The sequence below is a fragment of the Ovis canadensis genome, chromosome 24 (genome assembly GCF_042477335.2).
Source record: "Ovis canadensis isolate MfBH-ARS-UI-01 breed Bighorn chromosome 24, ARS-UI_OviCan_v2, whole genome shotgun sequence".
Classification (NCBI taxonomy): Eukaryota; Metazoa; Chordata; class Mammalia; order Artiodactyla; family Bovidae; genus Ovis; species Ovis canadensis.
In genome coordinates this window covers 29,797,799-29,818,893 of record NC_091268.1, presented here as the reverse complement: position 1 = coordinate 29,818,893, position 21,095 = coordinate 29,797,799, and the positions used below count along the sequence as shown (strand labels likewise).

The 21,095-nt window shown below is 50.5% G+C and overlaps 1 protein-coding gene across 1 annotated transcript in view; it reads right to left on the bottom strand.

Moving 5' to 3' along the window:
- Nucleotides 1–720: 720 nt before the first annotated feature.
- Nucleotides 721–21,095, bottom strand: part of LOC138428913 (BOS complex subunit NOMO1) — a 56,676-nt gene continuing 36,301 nt past the window's right edge. The window contains exons 19-31 of the mRNA XM_069569844.1: nt 18,322–18,540; nt 18,137–18,219; nt 17,151–17,310; nt 16,665–16,791; nt 15,020–15,133; nt 14,026–14,153; nt 12,966–13,107; nt 8,218–8,301; nt 6,936–7,046; nt 5,876–5,977; nt 4,273–4,392; nt 1,775–1,867; nt 721–1,295 (exon numbers count right to left, since the gene is read on the bottom strand). Of these exons, the coding sequence (XP_069425945.1) occupies nt 1,164–1,295; nt 1,775–1,867; nt 4,273–4,392; nt 5,876–5,977; nt 6,936–7,046; nt 8,218–8,301; nt 12,966–13,107; nt 14,026–14,153; nt 15,020–15,133; nt 16,665–16,791; nt 17,151–17,310; nt 18,137–18,219; nt 18,322–18,540 (1,615 nt within the window). The 3' untranslated portion in view covers nt 721–1,163. The remainder of the gene's footprint in view (nt 1,296–1,774; nt 1,868–4,272; nt 4,393–5,875; nt 5,978–6,935; nt 7,047–8,217; nt 8,302–12,965; nt 13,108–14,025; nt 14,154–15,019; nt 15,134–16,664; nt 16,792–17,150; nt 17,311–18,136; nt 18,220–18,321; nt 18,541–21,095) is intronic.

Sequence of the window (21,095 nt, the reverse complement as noted above, 5' to 3'; positions counted from 1 at the left end):
CGCTCTGAGAGCGGGTGCCACGTGTCCCCACCCTCGCCTACCCACGCATGCATTCATCATCTGTTCCTTCTAAAGTGCCCACTCCCCACTCCACAGGGAGCGCCAGGGACACAAGGAACAAAACGGGGTCGTCCTCATCCAGCTCCTGGAGTTTACACTCCTGTCTGCTCTGCTCGTCTCACAGCCCCGGTGCCCGTCACACGTGGGGCTCAATAAGCATTGGATGGCTGGATGTCGCTGCTTCCTACCTAACTCAATTACTTCCCGTAAGAATGAAATTAATGCTGTTCAAATGCTGAGAATTCCTGTGGATCCCTTATGCAAACTGGCAACCTTCAAGCTTCACACAGCCTACATTTTGTTTCACCAGAAGTTACAAACTGAATTTGTCGCTAACATTTAAAACTTGGAAGAGTTCACAGAAATCTTAGTTTTTCCGGCTTCTCTAGAGACGTGAACGCGTGATTCCACAGCACAGTGCGGGGCGCCTCTCGGACTCCTTCAGACAAGGCAGGGCTCTTCACACCGTCACCCCCCCCCAACCAAGGCAGGGCTCTTTACGCCATCATCCCCCACCACCTCTCCCGTTTTCCTATCATTGAGGCCAAAAGCCAGCTGCCGCGTGTCATCTCGGCTTCACTCAGGACCCACATGTCCCTCCAGGCAGCTCGATCGTGATCTCAGCATTAGGCCAGGGTCCTCCAAGGACTGCACCCAAGATGAGCAACAACACAAACAAGTGGGCCATTTTATTGACTTTTTACCACACAACACACCCTCTTAGGAGTGCACACAGGCTGTGAGGTTTCCAGCAAGGACCTCAGATGCACAGGGATGTTAAGGGGAGGGTCAGTCCAACAGGAGCTTGATTTGGGAGTCAAGACACCCATTTACTGGAATTCTTTTTGCAAATGAAGCTGGAAGACTCAGGATAACATTCGCACACCACCAGCACAGCTTAAACACTTCTTTGACAAAAATAAAAATAATAAATTATCTTCGACTCAGAAAATCAATTGTGCTCTGCAGAATGACAGGAGGGTTCCTTCACGGTGTCACATTGGGGCCAGGGAGGAGAGGCTGAAGGGTGGCTGCGCCCGCGGAGCTGATGGCAAGAGTCACGTGCGTCCTCCACACCAGGGGCCTGTCCCGAGGGAGATCCCTCACGTCCGCCTTGTCTTCTGTTTCTTGGCTTGTCTCTTCGCGTCTTCCGGGCCGCTGTTGTCAGAGGCCGTCTGGCCAAGGGCTCGGACTCCCTGCAGGCGGCTTGTCAGCTGCAGCAGCAAGGGGATGAGCTGGGAAGAAAGAAGGTATGAGAGAGGGGGGCTCCAGGAGACTTCTGTCCAGCGAGACACCAAAGTCCCCGCCCCTGGCCTGCCCCAGCCCATCCCTGCCGCTCTGTGCTCTCAGCCCAGCCGAGCGCAGAGAGGGTCACCAGAGACCCAGAAGTACTTCAAGGTTAAGGGTTAGGAGGGATACAAGAGACTTCTAGCCTTGGAAGGAGGCCTTGGCATTGGTCTTGGGAAGATCCCCTGGAGAAGGAAATAGTAGTCCACTCCAAAATTCTTGCCTGGGAAAAACTCCATGGACAGAAGAGCCTGGTGGGCTACAGTCCATAGTGTTGCAAGAGTCCGACTGGACCCAGCTATTAAACCATTATCATGAAACACGGTCACCTCTGTAACAATGCCCATTCCTCCCCGGCCACGTCCCAGCTGTGAGGGATCCGCCCCCCACTCGCACGCCTGCTGCCCTGAGGGCTCAGGCCCCCTACCTTGTCGTGGTTGTAGCCGGCCAGCAGGACGAGCAGCGTCAGGGGCAGGGCGATGTATGATCCCTGGGCGATGTCCTGCTCGGGCAGTTTCCTCTGCGAACACCCAGAGCACCGTCACCCCAGACCAGCTCTCTGCCAGCACCCCATCCACAGCCCAGTCCTGCCCGGCCTCCTCAAGACCCCTAGCACCCACGTGACCCAGACACTCAGTACCCAAAAGAAGTAACTGGAGCGACACAACTAAATCCCAAGTGAATCCTCTGCCACACAAACTCTCCTCGCTTGCTCTCTGAAGCTCAGGAATAACCAGGTTCCAAGAACAAGGTGCTCCTCACCCCTGGACCCTTCACTGTCTACACTGAGGAGACGCAAAGCTGTGGGCGGCAGGGGACCCTGTGGTTGAAATGTATGAGGGCCTCATTTTGCTGAGCCCCGGCCACATCCAGGGACTCTTTCCTCTAAGGAGGCATCGAAAGCCCACTGTTCCAGACTCAGGGACACCATGAGCATCAAGGAAGTGCCAGTGAGGCGGTGAAGCAGTGCTGGGGACCTGGGGCCGCTCACCCTTCCTTCCAGGGGAGGCCAGGCTGTCAGCTGGGCCAGCGAGAACAGAACACAGTTCCCAGCCTCCCTCGCAGCCAGGTGGGGCCCTGGGGTCAACTCTGGCCACAGAACAGGAAGAGAAGTGACAAGTGCCACACCCAGGCTGTACCCTGGGTGTGCCCTTCCTCCTTGCTGACTGGACAGCCTCCAGCCAACTGTGCCATTCCAGGAAGGGCGATGTGCTGGAGGACAGCAGAGCCATGGAGAGGAGGAGCCCGACACCCAGGAGCTTCCGCACGACCCCCGGAAGGTCAACATAAGACCTTCCCTCCTGCTGAAGCCCTGAAGTGCTGGGTCTCTGTAACAGCAAATGAACCTATATCCCAACTAACTCACTCCACCTCGACAATGGAAACAAATAAAGAACTTTTGGATGATGATAAAACAGGTTAACAAGCCATAGCGCTGTTCTCAAGGTACAGCCCGGGAGCCTCTTTCAGGAGATTTGCACAGTCCAAACTGCTCTCATTATACTGTGAAGATACGACATGCCAGTCTCCCTCTCATGTTCCTACAACAGGGCAGGGGACGTTCCCAAGGCTGCAGCATGACAACGTCCTCACTCTGACAGGTAATGAGACGTGTGGCCTGTGGATGCTTGTGTTTTCCACATGTCTCAGGTTTCACTTCTAATATGATAAATATACATATAACCCACACAAACCAAAGGTCTTTGAGATTCGCAATGAATTTTAACAGTGTAAAGAGGTCCCAAGATCAAAGCATCTGCAGACACGCAGGAAGGAGAAGGACCATAGGGCCTCTGACCCAAGACGACAGCCGGAGCGAGACGCTCCCTTAAGAAACAGAAGAATAGTGGCAGGATCCCTAACTGTCTGCTCCCACATTTTTTGACTTCTTAGCTCCCAAACCAGTTTCCATCAAAGTAAATCCTTAAGAGCAAGTTGGAGTCAGTGGGGAGAGGCAGAGCAACTGTGAGGCGAAGCTTTGAGGACCGCAGTCCAAGCTGCAGGCCGGGTCTTCCCATGTGGCCTTGGGCAGTCTTGTTAAGACTTGGTTGACTCAACTGAAAAATAGCAATAATATGAACAGCACCTACTGTGGGGAATGACGAGGTGTGTGGAGTGGTCAGCCTCGCGTGAAACACTGGGTGACGCATGAGGAACGTGGTTGTCGGAACTGACATTCAGCACGGGATGCAGTGAAGCGCCCTGACGACCCTCGTAAGCGTATGGTGCTGAGCCACCCCGCCGGCGGCTGGGACGTGAGAACATGGCTCTGCCGAGCACCCCCAGGTAAGTCACTCAGTCTTTCTGAGCCACCAGAAGGGTGCAAGAGAGGCACCTCCCCACAAAGGATTGGGATGAGGACCCACCAGGCCTTCCCTCCCCTGGCACATGGCTCCGCTCCCACAGTCTCAGAAGTGGGGCCACACTCCTGGCGGCAGGGACGAGGCCTGATCGCTTGGGCCCCACCAGGCAGCACCTCCATGCTGCCTCGGCTGCCCACGCGCTCCCCAGAGCCGGGAGGTGCCCGGCGGACGTCCAGGCTGCAGGCCTAGTGCCCTCCGCAGAGGCACTCCTCCTCCCTGGGGTTGCGTGTGCCTCCACACGGAGACAAACAGTTCCCGCCGTGCTCGTCTCTGTCACTTCCTCAGTCTCTGCTGAGGTGAACGAGACAAGTGCTTCCTCCTGGGGTCAGAGGAGGAACCCTCTACTCAGGGTAAGACCGTGGAGGCCAAGTCACCGAGCACGAGCTGGAAACCAGCAGAAGGGCCACGTCCAAGTACAGGCTCCCCTACACACGAGCCTCCCGCCTTCTATCTCAGGGACGAGGACTCCACCAGCTTGCCACACGGATGGAGGTCTGAAAAGCGCTCAGTGGCACCCTGGGACCACTGCACACTCCACGCCCGGAAGCCCCCTTCTCCTTACCGTGGGGTTGAAGACCAAGGTGATGTGTTTGTGGTAGCCCGCTGCTGTGAAGGACACCTGCGGCAGGACGAAGTCATACTGGGACCTGGGCAGCGTGGAGTCCAGAAGGACCACGTAATTCTGGGCACAAGGAGGGAGGGGCAGTTTTTACAAAGGGCAGCTGGGGCAAAGCAAATGAACACTAAGTCCTAATGCGGGACTGTGATGCAAAGGACCTCGTGCTTCCTTTAGGAACCCCCAAGTTTACACGTCCACGCCTAGGTCACTAACTCACACGTGGCGGCCTCAGCAGGCCAGTCCAGCAGGGTCAGGCGCGCAACCCTGCCATCTCTGAACAGGCGCTTGGAGCCCATGGCTCGTCTTTCTAAGTGTATCAAACCATGGCTGCTACGTGGTCTTTAGAGAACCTGACTTTACGAAACACACACAGTTCTGATGAATGAATTCTGATGAAGGAGACACATGGTTAAACTGAGGAAGACTGTTTTTCATCCAAAACAAGGTTGACTTCCAAGGGACGATTCTCGGCTCATTAGCTGGTGAGTTCTAAGAATGCGGCACCCACTGCAGAGGTCCTGGTCACTGTCACGGGCCTGTGTGCTGAGCCCCAGCCAGGGGCCCAGAGCTGTGAGCACATTAGGCGTATGCTTTCAACCACTTACAAGATCGGGACTATTGCCCCATTTCACAGATGGGGGGAGAGAGGCCCGAAGAAGGGAAGCGTGACGTGCCCAGGGTCACTCAGCTGGTAAGGCACCGAGCAGGCTGCGAGCCCCGGGGAGCCTATGACCACACTGCAGTGCTGCCGGAAGTGGCTTGATTACTACGGGCGCCTGGAGCAGTGCGGGGGAGGCCCCAGACTCTGTCACAACCTGCTTTGTTATTTCCCGGCCACTTCACACTAGGAAAGGCCAGAGGATCATCCCTGTGGCAGGTGGCAGGAAGCCAGGGGAGGAACCACACAGGCTCACCACTCATGCTCTCAGGCTAAGTCCCCAAAAGGAACCAAGCTCTCTCCAAAGTTTGCTGCCACCGGGGCAGCCACAATAGCTGGCTCTGTGCAATTAGAGCTGATGGCAAACATCCCGTCATCAGTAAGTGATGACGGCCTTGGTTACATAGATCACGGTATTTTCTCTATCATGGTCTCCTGTGCAGTCATTAAATATCATGCATGAGAAAGGACGGGTGATAAAGTCTTCACTGAAAAGCACACATTAAGAGAAAAGGTACACAACAGTCCCAGCTTCTTGTTACTAAAACGAAGACACACGTGTTATTATATTTATACACACATGCACATGAGTCAAAAAAGGTCAAAAGGAAACCTACTGACATGTTAACAGCAGTTGCTTCTGAATGACAGTATTATGTCTGATTTCCACCCCCTTCCCCGATCTCCTGCCATGATGAATGTGTATTATTTTTATAACAGAAAAGGAGCTAATTCTGGGAAAAAAAAAAAAACCCTAGAGAGCCCCACCTCCTCTGACTCAACTGTGTCAGCAAGGTGGCAGGAGGGGAAAAAGTGGGAAAACTGAGCTCCTTCAGCGGAAAAGGGGAGTCCTTCTGGCAAAGACAGCGCAGAGAGGAGCGGGCTCACCTGGCCGTCCCTGAGCAGGGGCGGGAAGTGGAAGAAGAGGGACTGGCCCAGGGACACCGTCTGGATCGGGTTGTCGAGGTTGTCGCTTTTGTAAAGCTTCACCTGGAGAGCAGAGACAAAGCAGGGTGTGCTTTTAAAACGCCAACGCGATAAACAACACCGCATTTTCGACACCTTGGGATGGCTTATCTCTTCGGGGAGAGGAACTCTGGAAACGCCGATCTTTGAAAGGGCAACCGTCCTCCCCGACGGGCCATTCCTAAGGCATCTGAGACACCAGTGATGTGACAGTTGTCAAAATGTTTTAATATTTAAGATTCTGACAACTTACATTAATGCTCAAAAGAGTAAACACCTGTTAGTGCAGTGGTAACATTAAAGAGAACAGCTTCTAACATATCTGTAACATGCCAGGGGCAGGGCAGGCACTTCACGTACATCACCACCAACCCTGACTCCCAAAGGGGCATCACTGTTGTCCCCATGGAGACCCAGAGAGCCTGGTCACCTGATGTCATCACCGCCAGCCTTGTTCACTCGGTGTGTCCCCCACCGTGTACTGTCACCTCAACCCACAGCTGCTCCTTAAACTCCAAACACGTTCCCATTTGGCACTGGGCTCCTGGCCACTTCCAGGAGCAGTTAAGTGTTCTGTTGGTAGCCTTTCTTTCCCTCCAGCCCAGGTTCGCTGCCTGTCCCCACCATCGTCTGACTCTGAGTCCACTGCCTGCCACACGCACCTTGCACAGAATTTAGAAAGTGAGCAGGTGCTTTGCCCAAAACCATCTCTCTGTTTCAGATCCCAGATCACACTGCTCATTCATGAGGCTTCTACTGTGATGCTTCTAAAGACACACAAGGCTGGCAAAACTATCATCTGAAACCAGACCACGTTTTTCTCTAGCAGTCATTCCACCAGACACATGCTGGGACTGAAGATTCTTAATCTCAACCTCAACCCTCAGCTAAAGCAAGGGCTAGATAGGCCCGGATATCCTGCTCCCTCTTGTCTCGAAGACAGAAAGAGCAGAGCACGTTAATCATTAACAGCTGGCCTTACCCACAATGTAGGAAGATACTCAGAGGAAGTGATCACGTTTCCACTTAAGTCAAATTGATTTATCTGCCGGAAAACTATGATGTTCACATCATCGATGTCATTATTCCCAACCTGGGAAGAGAGAAAGCAAGCTGGGCCAGGAAGCTGGAAGAGGGGGGCCTCTGTTCCAGCAGGGACATCCCTGGAGCTCTATTTCCTAGCGACTTCCCTTTGCATTCAGGGAACCAAGCTTGCTGTTCAAGCAGCCTGAATCTAAGGTCCCAAATTGAGAGGAGACAGGTGACATCTTGCCATGGACATGCTTTTTGACAAAGACAGTACTTTTTTCCTTATGTTTTAATGACTTATCAACATTTTCAAAAGAAATTTCATACTAAAAGAGCCAGGTTTCCCAGCGGCTCTTGAAAAAGAGAAGGATGTTCTTGCCTGGCAGGAATTGGCAGGAGTCAAGCCCCAGCTCCTCCACACCCCCTGGGGTGGGCACGTGCCCCCATGAGTCACCTTTTCATCTGTGGGGCCGTAGTCCACATGACTGCCTGGGATCCCAATCTGAATCCCCATGGCAGGAAAATATAAAGTAAGATGCAGCCATCACAGCCACTTAAAATGCCAAAGGCCATAAAGACATCAAGAAAACTCACTGTCTAGGCCAAAACTCCTGAATGGCCCACCAGCCTCTGGACCCATCGTAATCTTTACCCCTAATGCCACCTAATAAAGCCACCAAAGGCTTCTTGTCTGGCCCCAAATCCTCTGGTCTAGCAAATGAGGCTTATTCCATGGGAAAAAAACTTCACTGAAAATGATGCCAGGGACACCTCCTGTAACCTGGAGGGCTGCCTCCTTAGGGATCAGTTAGCCGAGTCATGATCTTACAGATCAAGAGACTCTCCTTGGTGAGAAGAACAAGGTCACCTGAAGATAAGACACGTCAGTGGCCCTGTCACTGATGAAGCCCATGTTCCCTTTATTACCCTCCCTTGATCTAAAATGCTACTTAGGCCTTAAGATCCTCAATTTGTAGAATAATGATCAGAGCTAGCAGGGGAAGTGGGGAAACAACAGCTCGGATTTCTGCTCTGGATGCAAGACAGCGCTGCTGTTCATTAAAAGCCCAAAGACGCTGCTTGTAAAGATGACACTATTCTGAGAGGACCCTTAATTAGGATGTAACGTCCCCCCTACAACAGATGAAAGGCAGCCACAGCCAGAGGAACGCTGAAGGATTTTTGATCAGAGATGCAATCATGCACTGATTCTGCTGAAGAATTCCACATCTTACCACGATGACCCGGTGGTGGGGGAGGGCTCGTTCAATGTGATCATTGCCTTCTGCCTTGAGCTGAACGTGGTACACACAGCCCGGCTGCAAACAAATGTAGGAGTCACTTATCTGGAAAAGGGCTTATCACCTGAGACCTGGTTGGAGCCTGCTCTGCCTGCAGGCTCCCATCCGGTGGACAAGTTTCTGTCCCACCTTGGTTCCCAGGCCTATCACCCTTCTTAAGAGTTCCTTGAAAAAGCACCCTGATGTAGAAACCTTTTTCTGAAGTTTTACAGTTCCTTCAAACTGTATTCAGCTTCTTCTACCCAAGGAAAATTAAATGTGGTTTCTGATTTCAAAACTGCAAACAAGATAAGCTTATTCTTGTTTAATAAATACAATAAAATTATTCCCTTTTGCTGTCCATCCCTCCCCTGCACCTGTATGTATGTACTGAGTGATGTCTGGAATGCCACTCCCAAGGGGTATTATTTCTGGGAAGTGGGATTTGAGATTTTTCCTTTTTTACAACAGATTTCCTCTTTATACATTTTATTCTATTCCTCAAATGTATAGGGACATATGATGTTTACCCAAACAAAACTCACTATTCTAAAAAACTTTTTTTTGTTGACACTGAACACATGAAGGATGTACGTTATTTACTCAGATCATTTTTTAGCAGACCGCAGTAAAGCACTTTGTTCTAAGCCAGCACATTATGACAGTTTCCAACAGAGGGAAGTAAACTGCCTCGAAGGGCTTCCCTGGTGGCTCACTGGTAAAGAATCCACCTGCCAATGCAGGAGACACGGGTTCAATCCCTGGGTCAGGAAGATCCCCCGGAAAAGGAAATGGCAACCTACTCTAGTATTCTTGCCTGGGAAATCCCATAGAAAAAGGAGCCTGGCCAGCTACAGTCCATGGAGTCACAAAAGAGTCAGACATAATTCAAAGCTACAACAAACTGCCTTGAAGAAATAAAGTTGTTTGTTTTGTACATTGCTATGTGGGCCAGAGGCAACTCTGATAGAGAAAGATATATGAGTTCAAAGGAAAACTTCTCAGAAGGCTGCACATCAGATAAAATTCAGCTTTACGAAAGGCTTTAATAGGCTAAATGAACCCACTATTTGTCAACTTCTGAACTTTTTTTTTCTTACACATTTATTAAAAGAAAAGATCTGCACCTATCCCCAAAGGGTGACAGATCACTTACACTAGCAGGGTTTAAAGAACTTCTAGAATGACCAACTTCTGAGCACCAACTGCACACCGAATCTGAGGACACATGAGCATCTGGAGTCGGGGGCCGAGTCCAAAGACGACTGTGTGTATCCAAGAGGGGACAACCCTGAGACTGTAGCTGCTCATTGGTACACTAGTGAGGATAACACGGCCCGGTTTCCTAAAACCACGTGTACTGTGACCTTCTCTGTGTGTGAGCAGAGCAGCACCTTAAACAACATTCCCTCTATATTAACCATGAGTCCTTCTGGGGGGGAGTGTAAGGGTGATCTACTTTTTCCCCTTTCAAAATTTTGTCCTTTTCAATATGTTGCTTTGAACTATCTTATAATGAGCATATGGAACCTTTACAAAGACAGTAAAACTATTATTTCTTTAAAAACCAAGAACAGTCAAATTTATGATCACCAGTAGACAAATTAATTCACTTTATAGCTCAGTGAGGACTGGCAGCACTGGGCTTGTTCAAAACAGCTATTAGCAACAGCTATTTGCACCTCAGAAAACGGTGGCAAGGCGTGAAAAACAGGAGACGGCACTGCTGGAGATGGGGACTGCGGGCACTGCCCCCTCGTTCCCATGCCCAGCAGGGCAGGAGCCCACCCCAACCACCCGGCTCCTCGCTCCTGGCCGCTGACTCAGCGGTTCACCTTCAGCCTCTGGCAGCAAGATTCAGGCAGCTTCTCACCCAAAATGCCTCACCAAATACACTGCCCAGAAAGATCAACTGCAGAAATGCATTCTCCTGGGGGTCAAAATCCTGAGGAAATCTTCAACCAGGGCTCTCCAGCTGGTGTCCCCTAGAAGCCTGGCAAGCCAAGTCCAGACCTTTGACAGGGACCATCTAAGGCTATTCATCCATTCCTCCAGCATCTGAGGCCTGGCACGTGGGAGGCTCTGGCTGTCACAAGGGGGCGCCTCCACACAGCATTGGAAGTGCTAATGAAGTGACACCTGTTACAAGGAGGAGGGTGTGAGGGAGCATTAATTGAAATGTGAATCTATCAAGGTGGAGAAGGAAACTCTATTTGGTTTAGTTAAACTAAACGTGTTAAGTTGGTGAGTTTAGAAACACATTTCTGGCATATATACACTACCATGTGTAAGAGGGATCACTAACGCGAAGCTGCTGTATAGCACAGGGACCGCAGTTCAGGGCTCTGAGATGACCTACAGGGGTGGAATGGGGGTGGGATGGGGGTGGGGTGGGAAAGAGGCTCGAGGGAGGAGGGGATATATGTATGCATAGAGCTGATTCCCGCTGTTGTACAGCAGAAACTAACACGAGATTGTAATGCACCTGTACTCCAATATTAAAAAAAGAAAAATATGTATGGGCCAGTAAGACTCCGGGGGAATCAACACGGTGATGCAGAATCTGAATTCTTGCAACGGTAAAAGGGACATGAGCCAGAACACTGTGTCCACCTGAGAAGGCTGCAGACTGAAGGGCACAGACGGCCCCCAGGCCTACCTTCTGCTGTGACTTGGACCGAGGAAAGCTGTACACAATCCCCCAAGCTGGCAGTTCTGGTGAGGAACACCTTGGGAAAAGGAGTGGTCTGACCTGGCTTCTAACCATTTGTGGAGTCAGTGCGCCAGGCACTGCTCCGTGTGTATTAACTCACTTCATACTGACAGCCAACCTGTAGGGCAGCCATGATCCTCATCTTCACTTTCAGTTCAGTCACCCAGTCGTGTCCGACTCTTTGCAACCCCACGAATCACAGCACACCAGGCCTCCCTGTCAATCACCATCTCCCGGAGTTCACTCAGACTCACGTCCATCGAGTTGGTGATGCCATCCAGCCATCTCATCCTCTGTCGTCCCCTTCTCCTCCTGCCCCCAATCCCTCCCAGCATCAGAGTCTTTTCCAATGAGTCAGCTCTTCGCATGAGGTGGCCAAAGTATTGGAGTTTCAGCTTTAGCATCATTCCTTCCAAAGAAATCCCAGGGCTGATCTCCTTCAGAATGGACTGGTTGGATCTCCTTGCACTCCAAGGGACTCTCAAGAGTCTTCTCCAACTTTACAGATGATGAAATGGACACAGAAGGCATGGGACACCTGCCTGAACTCACAGCTAAGAAGTGACAGAGGCAGGATTCAAACCCAGGCAGAAAGGCAGCTAAGGACGCAGTGCCAAAGCCTGCATCTGCATGAACACATGTGACAGAGACCCGGATCTGAGGACCCGTCACCTCTCCCGGGGTCCTGGCTGCAGCTGGCCTGGGGACGGGGGACACCCATGCGGCCCACCTGTTCTCTCTGGAACCACTGCCAGAGGAAGGGAAGCAGGCCGGGGGACAGCAGGGAGCGCCCTGGGGCCCTGGGAACATGTCCCAATGGCAGCGTGACAGCACGCTCCACTTCCAAGGCCATTCCTCCAGCACCCAAGGCCTTTTCCATGGCAGGGGTCGGCGGCCACAAGGGGGCAACGCCACACACACTGAAAGTGCTAATGAGTTAGCATTAGCAGCGGGCAGGGCCTCCCCGAGGACAGAGCAGGTGGAGAAGGGAGCATCGCAGTAAGGCTGGCCAGACCCCAAAGAAAGCCCACCCAGCTAGCCCATGAGAGCAGACATTCTCCAGTCCTCAGCACAGCCCCAGGAGACACGCCCCAGCCTGCCTTCCTGCTTTGGCTCGAACACTCCTCGCTCACCAAGCAACCTCCTGCCCTGACTTCCCAGTATCAGTGAGTGAGGACGCCTAGACGCGAGACATGGTCTTCTTAACTTTGGGAAAGGACAGCATGGCCCCAGTAAAGTGTTAGTTGCTCAGTTGTGTCCAACTCTTTGTGACCCTATGGTTGCACAGCTCCTGTCTGCCCATGGAATTTTCCAGGCACGATTACCAGAGTGGGTAGCCAGCCATTCCCTTCTCCAGGGGATCTTCCTGACCCAGGGATCGAACCCCAGTCTCCAGCATTGTGGACAGATTCTTTACTATCTGAGCTACCAGGGAAGCCCCTATATTTTTTTTATTTAATTAGTGGTCAATATCTAAAAATCAGGAGTTGTCACGTGGAGATATGAATTTCTGACTTCTCTTTTATAAACTCTAATCATTTGGCAACTCTGAGTTATCTTCCCACATGGCTACGAAGAGCTGGAGCTACGTGGCGGTTGCTCCTTCTGATGGGCCAGGACCTGTCTAAGATCCACAGTCCACACTGCTCCCGACAGGCACCCAGTCCACTCCAACCTTTCACAGCTGTCTTCGAGCCCCACAGGTATCTGATTTGAGAGGCTGGCCTAAGCTAGACCACCTGTTCTAGGCAAAAGATGTACCAAACACATGGTCTTCTACCTGTATTTTGCCATAAAACTGTAACCCAGTATGTCAGCTACATAAGCGTTGATATGTCAGTTAAGATAGGGATCGGGAAGTTTCAGAGCCCTATGCCCCCTCTCAACCCTCTTGCCCTCATTCCTAGCAGTCTTGGGGGCACCACTGAACCCAGACACCGCTGAACCCAGTATGAAAAAATCCACTAACGAAACACATCCAAAGGCTCACCAGCAGTCCACGTAACCTGAACTTCCCTTCCTCGTCCGTCACGGTGTCTTCTCCATAAATACTGCAGTCGCTCTGGCCCACTGCTTCCACAGCAACACCCTGTTCTGGCTCTCCGTTTAAGGAAGAAACTGTACCATAGCAACTAGACAGACGAGAGAAGAAACGGAACACGACATTCTCAGGGCTTTCTGAGGCACACAAAAGATTCCAGGGACAGTGTCCGGCATTTACCAACAATTTATAGTGCAAAACAGCTCAGTGGAGGACTGTACCCCAAATGACCCAGACAACTCCCTGCCAGCTGTATCGCCTGCAAGTTGAGCCTTCCTGCCAGAGGGCTGGGCCATGCCTATCATCAGTCTCTCCTCATACGCTCTAAGGGATGCTCCAGAAAAACTGTGATTTAAAAAGGCTACTTTCTTTCCCTCTGCTTTATTGTATTTTTTGTTAAACTTTATTTTAAATAATGAAGCATCCAATAAAATGAAAACAAATCACTTCCCCTTTTCATTCTATTTTTATATTCAATTGAAAATGGTCCGTTTTTCTAAACCTGTTCCTTCTGATTAATCAACCTTGAAGTGCTTCTATAAATGTATATAAGTACATATGTGTGTGCCTATAATTATAAATACTTATGTGAATAAACCATCTCTGGATGCACTCAGAAATGCTCGAACACCTAGGTGGCTGGGAGGCCAGGACAGAAGGGAAACTCCACACTGAATATCTTCTTTTCAACATTTCCAAATTTTGCTCAAGTGAATGCATTTCCTTCTTTCCAAAATCTAACTCATGTTTCAAACGTTTTTTAAAAATAAAAATTTTAGGAACTCAGTAGGTTCTCAGAGGCCAATTTCAAAAGAGGAGCTTTGTGACTGAATCATTCACGGGAGACATTAGGAGAAAAGGCTGGCAGTCAGGAACCTGTGGACTGCGTCTCATGGCTCTTGTCTTCCAAACAGAACCAGCCTGAAGACTGGGATGGGTTCCGAGAGAAAAGAGTGTGTGAGTGATCCCACTGCCCAGCCCGGGGGAGACGAGAAAGGGGGCAGCCCACCTGTAGGCTGTGCGGTAGCCCGTGATGGTGATCTTCAGGTTCTGCCCCTCCTGCACCTCGATCATCTGCGAGGACGGCTCAAACCGGAATTCCTTCATCATGGGCTTGAAGTAGTACTGGCCAGGGCTCTGCCAAGACACAAACATGAGCTGAGCCCCTGCTGCAAGCTGAGGGGTGGCATTAGAGGGAGCAGCTCAAGTCATGAAGGAAAGAGGCCAGAATGAGGCCCCAAGAGCCCCAAGGCTTCCCAGACACACAGAGACGGTAACTAACTCTACAGTAAATCATTGCAGTGACAGCAATTACCTTTCTAACACCAGCTGTCATTACTGCGCACCTAGAGTACCTCTGCAGGGTAGAAATCTGAACTTTATGAATGAAGCAACTGAAGCTCAGAGAGGTCAAGTAACTAGCCTGAGACGACATGGCAAGTAAGCAGCAGAGGGAAGATTCGAAGGTGGGAGTGCTTCACGTCCCAGTCTGGGATCTTTCAGCTACACTTCACTGCCTGTTTGCAACATCTCTGGAATGGTGACTTTATTCCCAGGGTTGACAAGATGACCAACTGATGACCAACTGACGTGTCCACCAGTCAGGGCTTCAGGCTACATCCTCAGTGGAAAATGGATGCTGTCCACCCACCACAGGGAGCGTGCTTTGCAGAAGAAACACACGCTCACCCCCTGAAGGAGACTTGGCATTATAAACAATGAGATCCTCTGGTGAAACAAAGGGACACTTAAGACGGGAGCCGCTGGGGCCAGGGCAATTAATTACGTTGTCTCAGTGACAAGTGGGAGACCAGAAAACAAGACGTCTGTGCGGAAGGGAATGTGCATCAGCAGCATTAAGTTCTGCTGGTCCCCGAAGAAATGTGAGGCACTCCACAATGGTTTTCTGTTCTCACATTGTCAAGCGATACACAAGTCACGGCCGCCGTGTCCTTGCGCGCTCATGGGGGAGCCGGGCAGGCAACAGTAGTGGTTCACCTTACCAAGTTTGAGAAGGTCAGGATACCGTTGTCCTGAGTCAGGAGGTTGGAACGGAACACACCACCGCTGAGGGATAAGAGGACCCCAGGGAGGGGCTGGTCGTCTTCGGCTTTTATCTGGGGGTGAGAAAGGAACCCCAGAGCAAGGTTAACTCATACAAACCTCGAAGGTGTCAAGAGGTAATTCTGCGCGGCTAGTTTTTCTTTTATTGTCATTCGCTGGGGCCCACGGGGGAGGTCAGAAGGTCTCCTCTCCTCCCCCAGGGTAACCAGTATAAACAATTTGCTTTGCAGCCTTCCAGAACTCTCTGTGCCCACACAAAGAGACAACACTATGGCTACTGTTGACGGATTTCATAAGCGACTGGGTCGGAGTGGGGTGGAGGAGGGCCCCCAACCCTCTGGCCAAGTCGCCTTCTCTGGCCTCAGCTGTTTCCCCCACTGCCTTCGTCCACCAGTCCCCACCAATCAGCCTCACTGTTCATAAAAGCTGCATCTCATTCTAAAGCAAGGGTTGGCAAATCATGGTACAACAGGCCAGTCTCTGAGTTTTGCGATGGAAAAGAAGGGACAAAGTGAAAGTCCCCAAGTGTGTGTATCTTTGCACAATTAAGTTTTTCTTTTTCCAAACAGTCAATTCCTAGGAGTAGAAATGACTTCGTGGATGTGTGCACTTGAAATCCAGAAAGAAACCCCTGAACTGAACTCCAGGGTGGCTGTAGCCATTTCCAGCTCCTAAATTACCTATGCATGGGAAAACACACACTTGCCAAAAAAAATGGATAGTGTCTTCATTACTACAACTCTAACCCCAAACCCAGGGTTTCGATGGTAACTTCCTTTGCGTTTGCCCAGTCACTATCGAAGTCAAGTGTTTCCCGAGTGATTACGAGTGACCTGGATGACTTCTGCGAATGGCCTTTCATGTCCTTGATTCGCCTTTTCTCTGTTGGCTTGTCTTTTTCTTATTGGTTTTAGGAGACTCTTGTAAACTGGGGTTGTTATTTATGGAACAGATATTTCTCTCCAGTTGGACTATCTTTCCAGTTGTTTTAAAAGGCATTCTGCAATGCAGAATTTTAATTTATTAGGTGATGGGATGTTTTTCCTCTTTTGGTCTCGATGTCGACAACATTCAGCCTCAAGGGTCTCCGGACTCACTCTGGCCATCACACAGCATGCTTCTTCCCAAGAAGGAGGGAGGGAAGAGAGAAAGACATCAACTCTACTCTAAGAACATTCTGTGTCCTTTGACAGAGAACAGAGTCAAGGATGAAAGCTTAAAATGCTTCCCAGAAGGTATGCACACAAGCTGAAGTCAACAGATCTCCAAAATTACAAGTGAAAGAAGGCAGAGTAAAAAGAGTACGGCCTGAATAATTCCATTATATAAAATTCTAAGAAATGCAAACTGATCCACAGTGACAGAAGGCAGATCAGAGGGGTGGGGAGGGCCAGGAGAGAGGGGTTTGTTTCCAAGGGTGGGAGGAAATCCTGAGGGGTGACGATGTGTCCACTATTTTGACCATGGTGGTATGCTCATGGGTGTTGTCACGTGTCGAAACTGTCAGATTACACACTTTACGTGCAGTTTATTGTATGATTGTTATACTCCATAAAACCGCTTTTTAAAAGCACACGGTGTTACCTCAAAGCTCACGCCTGCCAAGGCATAAGCCTTAAAGTCGCCTATGGTTCCTTCCACTGCAGTCAGAACGTAGCCCTCCTTCTGCGAGGACACAGTATACTCCAGGTCACTGTGCAAGGGCCCAACACTGAATAAAAGAAAGAAACGCTGGTGATGCCTTGCTTCAAATCCTAGAGGAAGCACCACCTGGCTCCCCAGCTTCCTTCCTGGGCTTCCTGACTGAAAATGTGGAGGTGTTAGTTGCTCAGTCATGTTCCAACTCTTTGCAACCCCATCAACTGTAGCCCGCCAGGTTCCTCTGTTCATGGGATTCTCTAGGCAAGAACACTCCAGGGAAGAGTGGGTTGCCATGCCCTCCTCCAGGGGATCTTCCCAATCCAGGGATCGAACCCAGGTCTCCTGTATTGCAGGTGGATTCTTCACTGTCTGACTCAGCATGGGCTCCCTGACTGGTCCCAACCAACTGGTTCTTAGTCACGGGCTTACCTATAGGCACCTTTGTCATCGGTAAAGACCGTGATCAGGGGTGAACTTGCCCCCTTTTCACTGATGACAATCTCAACTCCTTCCAACTCTGGGTGGATCTGGCCTTCTAGAAACAAGCCTGCTTTCCCTTGGATCTCGATCAGCTTCCCTGGGCAGCTTTCTACAAAGGAAAGAGACAAACAGAGGAAGAGAGTGGGGCTTCCCATTAAAGAAGGGCCTAAAACTGAGATATCCAAAGTTAACTCCAGTGAGGCTTTTGACTATCTCAGAATCCTCAGGAACTACAAGTGGCCCAAGCCTGTCACCATTTATGAACGGCCCTGTTAAACTTTCAGGAATGTTAGCAGGAATAGCCAACAAAGCTGGCTTTCCCTGGCTCCTCTTCCTCAGCCCTCAGTGACCACAAGTGAGGAGAGAAGCCAGTACCCCAGGTCAGGGCCTCTGCAGCCAGACCTGAGGACCCAGCATGGAAGGCGGCCCCAGACAGGCTGCCTGCTGGACAGCCATGCCTTTCAACACTCTCCTTCCAAACACACAAATGCTCAGGGTTTACTGAACCCGCGATGCTGGCAGAAGCTGCCTAAACATTCCACCAGCTCCTGGTTATCTCATCCCCAAAAGACCCTTCCATCACCCCAACCCAAAATAAACATCACGAACAGTTCAGATACATGAAGACATTTCAGACGTTTCAACCACAGATGCTGTTGCTTTTCATCTGCCTTCTGGTGTCAGCCTGATAACATCAAGGAAAAGTAAGTCCTTTTTCAAAAAGATCCCCAATTCTAACAGTGAGAGTTACGTTTACTGATTTAGACCTCTCACTCATTCACTCACTCATCAAATAGTAACGTCTATGCGCCAACGGGGACTGAAGATGCCTTACGAAGATGGCTTCACTATAAAACAGCACAGAACAGAATCCTAAAGGCAGGGAAAAGGACAGTTGTGAAGGTGTGTCATCGGCTAGCTGAGCTGACACTTACCTCCACTGACGGTGGCTTCCATGGAAGGAGGATAAAAGAGCAGTTCTTTAGATGAAGGTGTGACAGTGATTTTCTCTCCAGACCTAAAATAATTAAGACACTTCAATGTGGCTGGCTTGTCCCCCTAGAAGGAAGGACATCCGAACAGAGGGACCCTGCAGGGAAAGCCCACCACGGGCGCTTACCGTGCCCAGTAGGAAAAGTCGTAGGAGAAGGGGCCCTGCAACTCGTCCACCATCTCCTGCACAGGGGGCTTGGTCCTCCCCTCGCTGCTGGCCTCTTCGCCGCTCCTTTCCCTCTCCTGCCTGCGGCTCTCGATCTCGGCCAGCTGCTGCTCCCTCCGCAGCTCCTGCACAGACTTCAGGGGGCCAAGGACCAGGGCGGGCTCACTGTCAATGGAAGACCTGGAAGAAAGGAGCAGCCCAGAACACGGAGTCAGGGACTCTTGAGGTCGGTGGAAATCGGACACTTCTGCAAGCAGAGATCCATCAGTTAAAAAGAAACCAAGCACCTCATAAGACCACCAACTGTGGCACAGTGTTCTCGTGTTTGGGATAAACAGTTTTAAAAAAAAAAACAGGAAACTGAACTTCTTTGCCATGTGGAAGCATCTGGGAGATCTGGGCTAGGATGAAATATCACTGACTTTATGATCTGAAGGAAACTGTCAACTTCCCAAAGGATGTGGAGCTCCTTCCACACTACCATTTTTCGTCTGTCTTTCAACCTTATTGAGAATGTGCTCTGCAAGAGAATCAGGGGCTGGGGAGACTGTACAGGACAGCAGCCCCTAACCTGTGGAATCCACATTCTAGTGAGAAGAGGCAGATGACCAACAGAAAAATGATGTCAGATGATAAGTACAATAAAGAAAACTAAAGCAGCATGGAAAGAGGAGAGAGCTGGGCGGGCAGGGATGGAGGAGGGCGACTATATTCTATTAGGGGCTCAGGAAGGAATGGCACCCCACTCCAGTACTCTTGCCTGGAAAATCCCATGGACGGAGGAGCCTGGTAGGTTACAGTCCATGGGATCGCACAGAGTCGGACATGACTGAGCGACTTCACTTCACTTCACTTCTACTAAGATCACTCTGATTTCACATGAACAACACTGCTATGAAGCAACAGCCAAAACACAGAGGTCAGACAGGAAGCTACAGCAGCAGAACTGGCGGGAGACAACAGTGGGTGAAACCAAAGCACAGAGCCAAGTGCTAAGAAAGCCACGGATGGCGGACGCACAGTCAGTCCTCCGCTTCCACAGGCTCCACGCCTGAGGAGTCAACCAGCCACGGACGCAAAATGTTTGGGGGGAAAATATTCCAGAAAGTTCCAAAAAGCAGAACTTGAATTTGCCCCATGCTGGTAGCTACGTACGTAGCATTTACATTGTATTTACAACTATTTACATAGCATTTACATTGCACTGGATATTGTAAGTAGCCCAGAGATGATTTGAGGTATATTTAAAGCATAGGGGAAGATATACAGCAGGTTATATGCAAAGGGGCTCTGCTTTATAAGGGACTTGATCATCTGCAGATTCTTGTAACCACGGGGGGTCCTGGAACCAACTCCCATGCATTGTAGAGCCCAGGATTTGCAGGTGGATCAGCTAGATATGCGATGCAAGAGAAAAAAAGATTTTGTCAAGGACCAACGAGAAAGACGGAGCTGCCATATATGAAACAGGGAAGGCTACAGAGGAGGTCTGTGGAGGGCGACCACCAGGAGCCCAGTGTTGGATCCGGGAAGTACAAGATCCCCATAAGGGACCCCACCCCTGGCCATGTCCAGCTGCATTTCATGTAACTCTCAGCACAAGCCAACAAAACAAAAACTCTTCTGAGGTTACAAAAATAAACTTAATGAAGACCAAACACAATATAACATGGACTCACTCCTGGTAAAAATGTGAATTCCTAGTCATACCAGTAATTCACACTTTTCAGGTGAGAAATTACTAAGAGATGTTGCTCTAGCACCACCTGGTCACCCTGGTGAATATGAACCCCAGTAATGAAGTCAGAGACCAACAGCTGCCCCCGCTGTTCTTCCCTCCCTGAGCCCACATGGTCAGCCTGCTGCCACGTCTCACCACTCAGTCCGCCCGATGGCTCTCCAATCTGTCCACTGCCCTCCACCCACTGCCACCGTCTGGATGAAGCCCCCATCCTCTCTCGGCCCGTCTCCAAGGACTCTCCTGGAGTGGTCAACGTCCACTCCTGGGCCTCTTGTATCTGTTCTCTACTCAGCACCCAGGGGGACTTTCTTGAAACAAAAAGCATGACCCATCTACTTGAAATATGTCAGAGTATCCAGGGCCAAAGCTAAAACCCTTAACATGGCCTGGGCCCAGCAGCCTACCTCTCCTGCATGGACCCCAACCCCCCAGCAAGGTCAAATTCAAAGCACTTAAGTGAAAGTTGCTCAGTCGTGTCTGACTCTTTGAGACCCACCGCCCCCCCACCCCCCGCCCCCATGGAGTGTATAGTCCATGGGATTCTCCAGGTTAGTATTCTGGAGTGGGTGGCCTTTCCCTTCTCCAGGGCATCTTCCCAACCCAGGAATCAAACCCAGGTCTCCCGCATTGCAGGCAGATTCTTTATCAGCTGAGCCACAAGGGAAGCCCAAGAATACTGGAGTGGGTAGCCTCTCTTTTCTCCAGCAGATCTTCCCAACCCAGGAATCAAACCAGGGTCTGCTGCACCGCAGGTGGATTCTTTACCAACTGAGCTATCAGGGAAGCCTGTTCTACGCAAAGCACTTGACAAAGCTGCGGTTTTACAGCTCTGGACTACTATCTGCCTCCCTCGTGAGACTGTAAGTTCCACGAGGGCAGGGGCTGTTGCCTATGCCCAGTGCTTTAACACAACACTGAGATGCTCCGTAAATATTTTCTTCACAGACGGATGGGTGAACAGGAGGGGTACAGAAAAACGCACACGTGGCTGGAA